Here is a 15,072-nt window from a genome sequence, read left to right on the forward strand (position 1 = left end):
ATGTGTGAGAGGGCTAATGTTATTAAACATTTATCTTAACATTAGTGTCATGTACATGCATTTACTCTATTGTTAAAAGGTACATTCTGAAGTCTCCCACTGCAGAACACCACACAAGTTTCATGCTTCCTTCTTCTCCCACTGTAAGAGGTTTTGTAATACCATTTTCACTTGATTTAAAATCAAAGGTTACACTTTATATGTTGTGTATTGACCACTAACTGGTTCAAAGTTTAAAATCAGGTAAAAGAAATAAACATATGCCTTGTGTAAAGTTACAAAGGAGTATAAAGACAAAAACAGAAAAGCATCCATTTCCATTGGTGTATATTTACAGCATATTAGAAAAACACCACAACTGAAACCTACTTAAAGTAAAACTATGTACATTATAAAATGCCCATAAACTTTCCTAACAAAAAGTAAATGAGGAGACATGTAAAAGAAAGCAAAAGAAGATGCAATGGATAAAACAGTGTTACAATATTAACAAGACTAAAAATTCAGAGGTGACAACTGTAATTGAAATTAAGAAAGATGATCAGGTCACTTTGATGTTCCACAAAGGTTTGTGAGTCGAGTCTGCAAAGAAAGAAAAATGCTTATACAAATGCAACACAATTTTGTCAAAGTAGTTATATATCTTTAAAAAAGGGGCATACCTGGAGCTGTCTGATACTGCGTACTGCCTTATCATCCAGAGCCCCCAGATCAACAGAATCCATTTCATTAGCCAGCAGCTGAATACACTGAAAATACAGAATATATTATATTTTAACAAGCATTACTTGTTAACATTTTATTGAGGAAAAAAAAAAAAAAAGTTCATCAGTGTTCCCTCAACACAGAAAACAATGTTGTATTTCATAGCTCTGTGACAGAAATTCAGAAATGGTACAGTATAACCAACCTCTCCATTGCCCAGAGGAATATTGATGACAATGTCCTCACTGCATCCAGCAATAGGAGATCCATTAACAGATATGCTGTAAACTTTCTCTCTGTGACGAGGAATGCGCACTGCAGGGGTCTTAGGCAATCTATAGTGGAAACAGCACATTTTGGCCAGTGTTTACAATACTACAGTAATTATTTAACTCCCATTCGTTGCACTTTCTGCATTCACTGTTCATTCTGGGATTTGTAAAAGACTCATTAACAACAAAACACACGTGTGTCCTAAAGGAACCTACCTCCAAACATGTTCTAAACAAAAAGTCAAAGGCATGATTTGCTTGTAACACTAAATGATATGCAAATTAAGAATATAAATGAAAAAAATAAAAAATAGTAAAACCTGAGAATTCAATACAGCAGCCACATATCACAAAAGTTATTTTTAATTATAATGTTTTGGCTGAAATGTATAAGAGCAAGAGAGAGGTGTCCAGTTTCAGCAGCTTCAGTTTGCTCTGATTTTGCCATATATATAATTTTTGAAATTGCATTCTGTTGCATCTTCCTTAGATCCAACAAAAATCCCCAAATCCCATTTAGAGCGTATGGTGTGTTTTAACTATGAAAATTATCACTATATACAGCAAACATTGAGGTCATAAAACATGACGCAGAACAGGGCCTCTTTCTTTTTACATTGCGAAATCAGGCAGATCACAAAAAACAAAGCAATCTAAGACCACCTCAGTGTACGGTCTGAGTTTGGTTACCATTTTGGTTTGTTCAAAGGGGCAAGGAAACTGAGTCCACTTTACATACTGGAACAGCACAAATGTGAAAACTATTCAAGAAAAATAGTATCCTGTATCAGAATTAAGAACTTAAGGACACAAAAAAAAAAAAACACATTTGTACCTGGAATCAAAGCGAGGTGTGATGAGTGGGGTTGGACCCATCATAGAGGAGTCAAGGAAATTTCTAGCTGGAGTGGCAGACGGCTTCCTATTGGATCTTAAAACAAAATGTGTTTAATGACACATACATAACACACATCATCAAAATAGGCCATTAACCAATGCAAAAAATAAAATAAAAAAGACTCACTTTCTAATAGTACTGTTCTGTTTGTTGACAGAAAGAGCTTTGGCTTTCTTGGAGGTTGATGGTGCTTTCTTTGCTCGTCCCTGTTGTAAACATGACAAGTTAATGGCTTTTGTAAACACCACCGAACTGGCCTGGGAATGCCTGTACTGTACCCAAACCATATTTATTATAAAATATTAGCATGAGATAGATATACTAACATACAACTGAGTGCAGTCACATGTATACAGGGTTAGAAAAGTGACAGAATTAATGCAGTTGCTTGGACTAACCTTTCTTGTCGACTTGGGTACAAGATTCTCTTCATCTTCTGAGTTTGCACTGGTCTTTGCAGCTGTCATTAAAAACAATCAGATCTGATTAACACCAATATCAAAATAATAATTAAAAGCAGGAAAAGAAAGGAAGAAAGTTACCTTTTTTGGCTGACTTGGGTGGAATTGTGTGATCCTGAGCAATAGCCAACTCCACTTGGGCAGCCACCTCTTTTTGCTAAATAAGGTGACAGTTGGACCAACATAAAGCATCAGACGTGTAAGAACAATAAAAACAAAACATAAAAGAATAAAAACACCAGTATCAGTACAAAAACAGATAGAGGAGACTTACCTTTGACTCATCCACTGGAGTTTGTGGCTTTTCTGATCCTAATAAAAATGGAGTGTAAAGAGTGCCATACATTAATTGTATGTGACCACACCGAAATCCACTCAGCTCTGTATTAATGGGTCAAATGATATGACTATCTTTTTGATATCAAAATGATAACTATTGCTATGCTGTACATACCACAATACTGAATCCAGTTCATCTGTCGCACTGCCACAGGCAGTTTTATCAGTGCCATGTTGTACAAATTATCTGCATCTTTTAACAGGTTGTTGGTCTTGTCCTGCAGCCTCTTGACTATGGTGCGCACTGCATAAAGAAACAACCACAGGTTTGGTATTTAAAATAAATAAATAAATAAATAAAAATCACCATTAACCCAACAAGGGGTACTCACTCCAGGTAACGTTTATCAGTTCAGCTTTATGATTGTTTGAAGCTAAATCAATTTGGGGTGTGTCTGTGTGTATATATACACAGGTTGCAGTTGACACCACACTAGAGCAGCTGCCATACTGGGGACCTACTCATTACTCAAACAAAGCTCAAATAAAAACTGTGGTATTTAAACTGTTTTATTGTTTCTGTCAACACTAGTACTGCTCATTTAGACGTTAAACTATAAGTAAGGACCTTTGACCCCATGTCACATTTGTAAACTGTGCTCTTTTGGTAAAAATGCTCTTTACTTGACTTGTGTCTTGTAAGGAAAGTGGTAGGACTATGCCATCAGACTGGAGAACAGCCAAATGCATGTTTGATGCTCCTTTTACCCAGCAGCTCTCAGAGAACCTGTAATACTTTTTTTCTGCCACGAAGCTGATCAAGACAAATCATCTTTTCTGAACATCGAATAATACCTTTGTACACCGACTCACAGAGCAGAGAAATCAATATCACACTGACCAATCACAGAAAGGCCTGGTTTTCTCCCCAATTTTATGGTAATGTCCTACCACTCTCATTACCATACACAACAAACGAAAAAAATCCAAAAATTAAAAAACAGCGCCGTTTGTGCAGGGGTGCGCCCAGAGAAGCAACGACAGAGGATCTGCTTCTCTAAGTCACCGTAGCATCACAATGTTTTTAAAGTAGAAATATTACGCAGCGTTCGTTTAATATTTAAAATATAGTAAGTAACTTGCCTTCGTCGTCAAAGTCCATAAGAAAAGCCTCCAATTTGGGCATCTTGACGTTCTTCTTGGTTTTAGCGTTAGTGGTTCTCTTCCTCGGAGCCATTGCTTCACTCTGGGTTTACTGAAAGTAGAGGGAGACAAGTCTCGTCCATTAGAGTGCAAATAATTGCCAGCATATAATTAGCCTTTGAATCATGTTATGACACCCGCCGGCTGCTTACAAGGCCGAATTACATTTATAACAACATGTGTACTAGTTACCTGGTAAGTTAATTTCTCTGTTTTCCCTTTCTGACTTCTTTATTCGTCACTCCTTTCCGCAGCAGTTGGAAACGACGCTTTTCAAATCCGTTCACCAAATAACTGCTTGACCAATCAGCGAATAGCTATCTGTGCGCGTCACCAACACGAACGCTGCTGACCAATCAATTGACCCACAAAATAACTCAACCAATAGCCGCAGAGCTTATTACTGGGTCAAGTCTTCGATAAAGGACGAATATGCAAGGAGGTCCAGCTCCCTACATAGTGAACTATTTAGGTGCTGAAATTGTATATTCTACATTTAAATGGTGCACTAGTGTGTAAAACGGGAGTCGTGAAACTTCTGATTGAATATAAACTCTATTGTTTAAATTGTCTTATACAATATTGACGAATAGAAACCTTTATTTCATTACCTACGTAGTGCATTACAGAGGACATAGGGAGGCACATAACTCTTGAGATCGAGACGGACCCATGTTTCAAGAATGGTGGTGCAGAGTAGTGTCACACGGACCACATGGACACTCGGTTAGAAGGGTCGAGTGGTATATTCTCAGTAGAAGTTACATCATATTATAAAGATTATACTTTGTTTGTCGATCAGCTAGTATCTGTATGTATTTATGCGCACAAAACAGTTCACATTTATCGGCAAGACAGATAAAAGACGAGCTCTCCTTAAGGGGATAACGTCAATATTTACGTGCTAGTCATGTTGCTGTAAACGTGATTGTTATTTAGAAGAACAATGACTCAACCAGCTCTACTGGTGATGTATGAAGAGCTCAGGAAATGTTTTCATAATTTAGAGGCGAACAGAAACGTCTGGAGATCAATTCTTGAAGAGTGTTTGCCTTTAGTGAATTCTCTGGGAAACCTGGGTGAACAGCTGGTGGCGCTGAAGAGAGTAGAGCTCAAAAACACCCCTCTCTCCCAGTTCATAGACCTTCAGGCGAAACTTCAGCACAAGCTCACTCAGGCTGTAGAGGTTATATTGGAGAGACTTAGTGAAAAGACGTAAGTAATGATTTTTGTTCTTATTAAAGAGAATATAGCTTATTCTGTTAAACATGACTGCAGTGTGACTTTACAGGAATATTTCCCCTTATAATAAATATTTGATATACAACCCGTAGAATTAAACAGATTGTGCATCTACCTTGATTGGCTCCACTACCGGGCTGAAACACTTCTTCTAATTTCAGGTGTATTAGTTTGTGTTTGTGACCATGTGAAAAAAAACCCAAATAATTAAAAACTGTAATTATTTGTACACGATCTGGGTGTAGGCAATACATTGTTTATAGTACAGGCATAGATTTTCATGCATAATAAGATGTTTCCAAACATTTGGACGTTTAGAATGAACATTTAACAATGAATTTCCTCATTCTAAAATCTGATTTTATAGGGATGCTCTTCAAGCAACGAAGGACTCCATCAGTAAACAGGTGTTTGCAGTGTTCCAGTTGTACGAGCAGAAAGCAGACTCCCTTGATCTATGCTCATGTGTTTCCAGATCTGCTGCTTCACCATCTATCGCTGACATGCTGGGATGGCTTCAAGATGCGGAATATTACTATCGTGTTCAGTATCCTTATTCTGCTATAAATCTCATATGATGAAATGAAATTGGGAACAGCAAACACGACTATGCTTCCCTGCAGCTCTTTATTCGTTATATAGGTGCTGTGGAGTCTTAAAAAAGGCCCTGGAACACACACATTTTATAATGATTTTTGTATAATACAAAATTGGGTGTTATATAAAGCAATTAAATAGAAAACACAAACAGACATGATAAAACTTTTTAAAAATCACCAAAATGCTCTCATCGGATATCTGAGAACGGTGTGGTTGTGGTCTTAATTTTCTAATGAACCTGAGTGACTGATGTCCCTCTATCTCTGGTGAACCAAGTTTTGTTTATGCTATCATAATAATGCACATCCTTGAGACAGACAAACTGTGTTTGAGAATCTCTGAAATACCGTGAGCGGCACAGTGGTGCAGCAGGTAGTGTCACAGTCACACAGCTCCAGGGCCCTGGAGGTTGTGGGTTCGAGTCCTGCTCCGGGTGACTGTCTGTGAGGAGTTTGGTGTGTTCTCCTTGTGTCCGCGTGGGTTTCCTCTGGGTGCTCCAGTTTCCTCCCACAGTCCAAAAACACACGTTGGTAGGTGGATTGGCGACACAAAAAGTGTGTGTCTGGGCCAACATGGATGCATAACCCAGTGCTCTTTTTTTGTTCAGTGTGAGGCTCAGGTGAGCAACAGAGTAGGCACTGGCTTTATTCAGTGTGAGACTTGGAAATACTGCAAGTGAGATTGCTTAGACAGGAAAACAGCTCTATGTTAGCCTTGTCATTGTTCACTTTTTACAATTTAAGAGATTGTTTTCTCAGTACTTGTACAGATGAAGCATCTTTGATCACGATTTCAGCCTCCAGTCTTCTTGCGTATAATTTGCACACTTGTATTAGACACTTTTCTGCCATACTTTCAAACTCTGTGAGGTTGAATGGAGACCGTCAGTGGACAGCCATGTTCAGGTCTCTTCAGAGATGTTCGAATGGGTTCAAGTCAGGGATCTGGCTGAGCCACACTTGGACATTCACAGATTTGTCCCTAAGCCACTGCTGGGCTGTGTGCTTAGGGTGTTTTTCTTGTTGGAAATAGTATGTTCAGCCTCATCTGAGGTACTGAGTGCTCTGGATCAGGTTTTCATTAAAAATATCTTTGTAATTCTCTCCGTTTAGTTTTCCCTCAACCCCCACTAGTCTCCCTGACAAAGCCACTAAAAACACCCCCTGTCCCAGCTACTTAAAAACAGCCAAACAGAATGATGCTGCCCCCACCATGCTTTAATGTAGTGATAGTATTGGGCAGGTGATGAGCAGTGCGTGGTTTCCTTTAGACATGAAACTAATTTTAGTTTGAGGATAGAGAGTTCAATCTTGATTTCATCAGACCAGAGAATCTTGTTTCTCAAAATCTGAGAGTTCTTTAGGTGCTTTTTTGCCAACCTCAGGCAGGCATTCTTGTGTCTTTTAGTGAGGAGAGACTGAAGGGTCTAAAAAATTTGTAAAAAGCTTTCCTTTATAATAAATCTGCCAAATATTTTAAGTTTCTGATTGTTTTCTCATTATATGTGTTTAGGTGAAACAATATGGGGGGAATTGTTTTTTATTTTATATGAGCTCAACCTGACACAATGTTTAAAGTGTCTGAAGACTTTCCAAAAAATTGAAAGCATCACCCATTTTAGGAAGGCCCATTCTATTATGAGAGGGGAGCAGTACTGGTGAAATACAGCAGACATTTATTCAATTTTAAGAAGACAGTCATGAGAAATAATTTGTAAGTTTTCATTGTGAGCCCTGAGGAGCTAGATTACTTTAATTTGAAAGACAACTTAGATTTAGGTGTGTGTGGTGGTTTCTTCTGGGTACTCTGGTTTCTTCCCATATTCATAATAATCAAAATTGTCCACAGTTGTGTGTGTGTGAGTGACTGGCTGAGTCCTGTTTTGGACTTGCGCCTAGTGTCTTTGGGTATGGTCTGGACCCACAGTGATCCTGAATAATATGAAACGGTTACAGAGAACAAATTAATGACTTTCAACATCAGCAATGCCATCAACCACAGCCATAGGCCCTGAACACCAAATGAAAAAAAAGCCTTATCTAGCCTTTTTACTCTGTGTTGCCTTTTACATTTTCAGATTGATGTAGTGGGAGTTTTTTATTGCTCAGCTGTTATTTAACTATTGCAACAGGAAATTGATTGCAAAGATGCAGTTTCTACCTTTTAGATTATCTGGAGAAAGACTAGTGTTAGCTAGATGGATCATAATATTTGTGCTAGGGGAGTGACTTGTAAGGGCTAATTGCCCAATCAAACCATATCTTTACCTTAATGTTCTTTTTGGACAAGGCCCAGATCAGAAAAGTATGTGACTGTATTAATCATGGCACATCTTTTAGAGTGAATCCCATTTCACCAGTTACTCCTAGCACTTAGCTTAACGCTGTGTTTTGCCTAGAGGTAGCTGTGTCTCAGTTCTTGTAGGGAAAGAGGGATAAGGCTATATACTCCTCCAAATGGAGTTTTTTTTTCATGGGCACACTCCAAACAAAGAGCTACGAATACCTTGTGAATCACTGGCAAGTTGGCAGTGCAAGCCACCAAATAAAATGGCAAATGTCTGTATTTTGTCCTTTAAAATTTATAATAATTATTGTATTATCTTGGTTTACTGTAGTTTTGAAGCGTTATGTCCCTTTATTCCATAACAAGCAAAAAATATTGCTAGTAGTATGCTGATGTCTCGGTAGTTAGCTAGAAAATTTTGAGTTCCACTTTAAATGGTGAAACAGTTACTTCCTGGCTTTTATTGTGGAACTGGAAGTCACAAAAAATAGCATCAGAATAAGCAGCAGAATTCAGCTTCAGATCACAGAGAGTGAAGGTTTGTCCAATTTTGTTATATATTTTACATTTTTGAACCACTACAACTTGTAACGCAGTTCCAAGGGGCAAGATAACACTGAAAATCAATGTGCAGGGTTAAAATATAAACATGGGATTCGCCTTCAAATTGCAGTAGTATACTGTTGTATTTGTACTCAGCTACATACTCTTAGATATATCCAAAGGAAAAACCTGCTACAGATGCTAAAGCCTGAGGACCTCACAGTTATGGAGACCGCACCAAAGAGATGGGCATCTTTAGAGGCTCCATTGAGAGAAGACAGAATTTCTGGTAATACTGTCAAAAGTAAAATACAGAAGCATTTTGTTTAGTTTACTGTTTATCTTATAAAATACTTAATGTTTTTTTTATTTTCTCTCTTGTTTCAGATGCACTCTTTCAAGTGTCCTTCTTCATGGAGTCAGAGTAAATTGTTCTTGAGTTTTTTTTCCAATGTTAGGTCACATATTTACAAGCTCTGGACTGGAAAAGGTGTGAGTCTGTGCTGTAACTAAGAAGTGCATGCATCCATGCATGTGTGTGGATATTGAACTTGCTACATGTGGGATGAGATCTAAATCCAGTAGGAACTGCACAGACTCTTATTAAATGATTTTTATATGATTTACTTTATGGATTGGTGCAATCATCATTTGCATTTATAGCATCTGAAACACTCAAATGATTTCTCAGTTTTTCAGACAAATTTATTTATCACACTTTCTCAAAACTATCATGTTTCAAAAAAAAAAAAGCATGAAATCACACCACTCACAGCAAACATTGTTACACAATCACTTTTGGATATTTCTCTTGTGGAAAAAAATAGTGACTAAATTTAATCACAGATGAGAAATGATTCACAACAACTATAAGAGTTGATCAATGGTTCAGTCTCTGTCAGGATGCAACATAATGTAACATAAATAAATGAGTTAAATACTGTACAGTTTTAATCATATCCCAATGAGGACATAACAGTATTAAATAAATCGAAAACAATAAAAATACTTTAGGATACCAATGAAAGGTCATTGAAGTCACTGTCATACTACTATACAACTCACTCATTCCCACTGCCCACTCTGAGAGCTTCCTTATTTTTGTGTACAGAATTATGGAGCCAATGTTTTCTATAACAGGAAATAAAGCTTTTGAAATTTTAGATGTGTCCTGAATGATGAATAGAACTGTTGATTATTTATAAACAAAATGTACCTCTAACATCACAAATGTTGAATGCTTCAAAGATGAACAAAATATAAATCCAAAAACTGTGACAGATTGCAATTCTAAAACTACAGTATTTATATTGATTAGTATTCAGTGTTCACTCGTTTTGTGTTAAAAATATGTACAGTACAGAAAAAAATGTATTTATTTCCAGTTGATGTTGCCTTTAAAATGACATGCAATTTCAAACCTTTAAATTAAATTTAATTTGAGCCATTCCTGAATCTGATCTTATTTTGGTGTTTTTCCTACTCCAACACACTTGATTCAACTAATCAACAAAGATGCCTCTCAATAGTGGGCATGCTGAAGCAGAAGAAACTATTGTGCAAGACAAGAACATTTCACTGGTGTGGATCCACTGCCTCTCACTAACTTTTTTCGCCAATGACATTGTGGTATTTTGTTCTTCTCTCAATAAATTCTTAGGTTATATTAGCTCCTGCTCCTATACCTTAGACATATTCCTTTAGCGGAAGGCTGTTGGTGGTGATTGGTTTAGGAGGATCCATGGCAGGGGACCTGGTGTTAGGGAAGCTGCGGCCTGGAAAGCCCCTCCTATATGCATCTTTTTCCATGTGTGGGCAGGTGCTGCTGAGCACCACACCGCTGATCATGAGGATGACGGCAGCTGCCCATCCCAGATAGATGGCCTGGCCCAGCTCGCGCTTGTTCTGGATTGGGATACTTGGGTTATAGAAGTCCTGCACAACCGTGTTAGCTGTCCATGACACAGGGATTAGCACACACAGACCTGTGAGGATGAAGAGCACCCCGCCGGACAGCGCTATGCCAGCCTTGGCATGGCGATCATCCCCGGCGCAGGTGGTACACTTCATGCCACAGCAGGACACAGTGCAGGACAGCCAGCCCAGGAAGATGGCAACACACATCAATGCCCGTGCTGCCTGAATGTCCGGAGGCAAGGCCAGCAAGGAGTCATAAGTCTTGCACTGCATGTGGCCTGTGGTTTGGTAGATGCAGTTCATCCAGATACCCTGCCACACTATCTCCGAAGTCAGGATGTTGGGGCCTATGAAGGCTGTGACCTTCCACTGTGGCAGTGCTGTCACTGCAATGGCCATCACCCAGCCAGTTACGGCACAAGTAAAGCTTATCAACTGCATTCCTGTGTTCACCATCCCGCCACCCTCTCTGTACCACGCCTCCTCGGGCCACAATCGGGACGACACTTTTCCTCCTGGTGCTGGTCGAGCTGATGAATATTAAGGGCTGATAAGGCCCTTCACCACTCCCTCTTCTTAAGAGTTGTCAGATTACACGTTATTTTATTTCCCAGCTCCTTCCAGTTCTTATCTTGAATTTTTTTTTTTTTCCAGGCAGATCCTATGGTCGTCCTCAGTGCGTCAACAGGTTACGATGGATCCTGTCTCCAAACCACTTTAAAGACCTTTTCTTTGTTTCTGTCCTGGATATTCACTAGGTAAATTTGCTCCTTCTTTGTTCTTTAATCTAAAGAATTATTAATCCTCTCAAGTGTGCCAGACTTAATCAACTTCAGAAAAAGGATGCCTGGTCATCCAGAGTTGCTTCTGAGGTGTCTAGCAGTTGGTTTCTTGCTTCAGGCTGTAAGGAAATCTCTAGGCTTGTCGTAGGGACACGTGTATGAATTGCTCCTCCGGGTTTGGTGTTGCCTTACTCAGACGGGTCAGGTAGATAAAATTCGATACCTCCACTCCGAAAAAGAATCAAAGATAGACTTTGTCCAAATGTTCATAATACGGCAGACTCTTGAAAGAAGTAGCTTGACAATAAAATGTTACAAAATGTAACTGAATTCGGTAATCAAAAGATGGAAGAAATGCAAAATCTACATTCAGGCTCAGGATAGTCCACTGCAGCAAGTGTGAATGGTATATATATATTTAAAAAAACAGCATATGTAAGAAGTGAAAGGTCAGTTGAGCAAGTGTGGAGAAATGGACTTCTCTCCAGTCACCTGGCTTGACGAGGAGGATTCTGTTGTGTGCTGAAGAGTCGTGTCAAGAGAAGCCAGAGTATACAGAGAGGGCGCCAAGCCAGATTCCACTTCAGGACAAACAAAGGCGAAAGGCTATTCTCCGGTACAACAAAGAGCTTTTAAGCTGTAGGTCCTTTCAATTTTGTTATCATCTGCTAAAACACCCAGCAAACCTTCTGCTAATAACTGCCATCTCTAAAAGACAGAAACCACTGGACACCAGCAGTCTGATCCTGGAAAGAGAGGGAAATGAATGGAGATTAAGTGAGAGGAGGGAGGGAGAGAGAGCATGGTCTGTAGATGGATCAGTTGGCACAAAGACAGTTTAGTGGCCCTCAGCAGTTTGGATTAATTGCTCATTTGTTTTGTTTGTTTTTGAAATTGATTGTTTAGGAAAATGCTTTCACGGTTCTTTTGTGGGACACGAAACAATGTGTTTAAACCGTTTTAGTGGAAAGTGAGAGGGAGGGTTAGGGTTATTAGCCCTATTGAATGAGAAAACCTTATTGAAATGAGAAAAAATATAGAACACAATCTAGGTTTGTGACAAAATACAGTTAGTAAAAATCCAAGAGCAACTCCTCCTGATAAGTTGTGTTAATTTGTTTTACTTATTTTTAAAAATCCCTTCAAAAACAGTATGTCCATGGAAAAAGCAGGTTTTAAAGGTTTTTATAGGTTAGAAAAATTGGCCATCTTTAATTATATAACTCTAAAATACAATTACTATGTAAAAGAGAAGAATAGTTTCTACATTTCTGACACTGTTTAGTTTAAATGATCAAATTGTTTGTGCTTGCTGCCCTTTTGAATTTTGATTATTTAAACTAAATAGTGTCAGAAATGGGGAAAACATTCTTATCTTTTACACAAAAAGACACTGATATTGTATCCGTTGATGAATTAAATATCATGGTTAGAAGATCCCTGGTTCAAGTTTCCTTTCTTATGTGGACCCCTCTCCTTGGCAACAGTGGTCATGACAACAGACCAGGACACAGGAAATGAGAGGAGGGCCAGGTGCAGGCGGGGGAACACAAAAGATGGGATGGAGAGCAGAGGTATAGTAAGACAGGCTCATTCATGCTTCCCCTGAGTATCAGCACAAGACAAGTAGGGTTTATGTTAACAGAAATATCTTCATTTTTACTCATTTGTGAGAAATAGAACATGAACAGGTTTATAAATGTGTCTTTATAATTGATGAACCAATAATGTGAATACTGCGGATAGATATGTATAATCAGGAGGTAAGTTCTAAACTGGTACTGCACTAAGGTCACAGTGGAAAGTGTGGGATTGACAGGTATAAATCCCAAATTCATTAGGGTGTGGGGCAGTGGAACTGGTTTCTGGAACGACAGAGCAACCTCTTAACATTTTTGGGATGAGTTGCAGTGGTGTGTCTGATCCAGAACTAGTTCTTCAACATCAGCATCTAACCATACAATATTCTTGTGACTAATTGCAATCAAATCCATGCAGAAATGTTTCATTGTGTGTAAAGCCTTGCCCAGGGGGTAGAAACTTACCATGGTGAGGGAGGCACCAAAATTACCTCTTAAAAATAGTAAATTTGGACATACATAACTTTGGATACACCACCTCATTACATTATTTTGAAATTATTTTTATTATTTTCTGCATTGTTGATTAGTATTAAAAAAGGCATCAAGTATAGAATTATGTTATATACATCATCATCTTTTTTGCTTAAACCATTTCCGTCTTGTGTTGGCAACAGGGCAAGCAAAGAAGCTGGGAACACCTTGGGAGCAGCCAGGAAGAGCTGATGTGAGCTGGTGCCTAGCTTCTTGCCTCAACCTCACCACAACCCTAAATCAATGAAGCAGGCTGAGCTGGTGAGCCTGCAGTGCATGATGGGATGCAGAAAACCATGAAGATAGCTCCACTGTACACTGCAAAGACTGAGCAGAGTAGTACGCCATCAGGGGTCTTTTAGTGTACTGCAAAATTTTCTGTTGGGTCGCATACTGCTTACTACTTTTAGCCAAATTAATTAGTATGTAGTATGTCATTCAGAATACAGCCAAATAGTTCAGCCGTTGTTAATTATTTATTAATTTATAATTAAGAACAGCTGAAAAAATTCTCTCTCCTCACACACAAGAGATAAGGGGCAGTGCAAACTAACAGTAGCAGACAACCCTCCTCAGTGCAAAAATAGGGTGGCAGCTCTGCCTATGCTGTGTGCCTAGCTGAAAACACATGGCAAGTGCAGGGCTTCTGCTTTAGCTGGCAGGCAAACTACAATGTCACATAATGCTGTTAAACCAAATGAATACTAGGTGGTTCTATTGACATTTGCATTAGAAATAAATAAATATATATTAAGGACTGTAATAGGAACATTAGGTAAGATTTAGTATATCGCTCCTGGGCTCCCCCAGGCACCCTATTTGGCTGAGCTACCCCTGTTGTGATGTATAAATATAAGTGGCCCATTTGCTTAAGGTAGACCCATGGTTCTGTACCACAGGAGGTACACAAATCATCCCGAGATGATACCCCAAATGACTTCAGAAAAATTCCTGCTTTCACTGAAAAAAAGTAATTATTGAATAACTGAAGGGCAGCATGGTGGCACAGCAGGAAGTGTCACTGTCACACAGCTCCAGGATCCTGGGTTTTTGTGTCACACCTCGGGTGAATGTCTATGAGTAGTTTGGTGTGTTCTCTACAGGTTTGAGTGAATGTTTGAGTGTGTGTCGCCCTGTGAAGGACTGGCACCCCCTCCAGGGTATGTTCCCGCCTTGCGCCCAGTGATTCCAGGTAAACTCCGAACTCACCACAACCTTGAACTGGATAAGCGGTTACAGATAATGAATGAATGAATATCTAAAATTTGTGGGTAATTGTGGTTTCAGATTATTGCCAAATCCCAAGAAACATCTTACAATGCTAGCTTGTTGATTTCAGTAATTCCATTCAAAAAGTGAAACCTGTATGTTATACTCATTAATTACACACAGACTGATACATTTCAAGTGTTTACTTCTTTGAATTTGAAGATTATAACTGACAACTAATGAAAACCCCAAATTCAGTATAAACTGTGTTATTTTCCCCCTGAAAACAAACTGAAACATGAACTTAACTGAATACACCACAATTTAAAGTTTAAAGTTCATCTGGTCCTTGGTCTGGCAGTCTCTGAGCTCAAGGGGATTTTGGACTCTAACCTAGGATACACATTCTGTCTGAACACTAAGCACTTTTCTAAGTCACTCTGGATAAGATTATCTGCTAAATGCTGTAAATGTAAATGTAATGAGCTTGAGCCCAGACAACAGTATTCATGCATAGGATTGGTCTGTGGTTTTCTCACTGTTAATAGTTTCATGCGGCTT

General features: G+C 38.8%; 3 protein-coding genes across 3 annotated transcripts; 1 reads left to right on the forward strand and 2 right to left on the reverse strand.

Moving 5' to 3' along the window:
• Window positions 1–310: 310 nt before the first annotated feature.
• On the reverse strand, window positions 311–4,156 carry cdca8 (cell division cycle associated 8). The gene is made up of 11 exons (XM_066674322.1): window positions 4,011–4,156; window positions 3,759–3,870; window positions 2,791–2,919; window positions 2,611–2,648; window positions 2,418–2,493; window positions 2,274–2,335; window positions 2,002–2,081; window positions 1,813–1,908; window positions 911–1,040; window positions 663–749; window positions 311–582 (listed from the first exon to the last, which is right to left on the reverse strand). Exons 2-11 carry the CDS (start codon window positions 3,850–3,852, stop codon window positions 547–549), a joined length of 828 nt encoding a protein of 275 aa, XP_066530419.1. The 5' UTR covers window positions 3,853–3,870; window positions 4,011–4,156; the 3' UTR covers window positions 311–546.
• A 66-nt stretch (window positions 4,157–4,222) lies between these two features.
• Window positions 4,223–9,892, forward strand: airim (AFG2 interacting ribosome maturation factor). The gene is made up of 4 exons (XM_066674324.1): window positions 4,223–5,033; window positions 5,428–5,607; window positions 8,660–8,778; window positions 8,877–9,892. The coding sequence occupies exons 1-4, from the start codon at window positions 4,765–4,767 to the stop codon at window positions 8,915–8,917; spliced, it is 609 nt and encodes a 202-aa protein (XP_066530421.1). The 5' UTR covers window positions 4,223–4,764; the 3' UTR covers window positions 8,918–9,892.
• A 283-nt stretch (window positions 9,893–10,175) lies between these two features.
• cldn35 (claudin 35) lies at window positions 10,176–11,075 on the reverse strand. Its single transcript, XM_066674323.1, has one exon. It carries the CDS (start codon window positions 10,860–10,862, stop codon window positions 10,176–10,178), a length of 687 nt encoding a protein of 228 aa, XP_066530420.1. The 5' UTR covers window positions 10,863–11,075.
• Between the last annotated feature and the right edge of the window lie 3,997 nt (window positions 11,076–15,072).

The sequence above is a fragment of the Hoplias malabaricus genome, chromosome 6 (genome assembly GCF_029633855.1).
Source record: "Hoplias malabaricus isolate fHopMal1 chromosome 6, fHopMal1.hap1, whole genome shotgun sequence".
Lineage (NCBI taxonomy): Eukaryota > Metazoa > Chordata > Actinopteri > Characiformes > Erythrinidae > Hoplias > Hoplias malabaricus.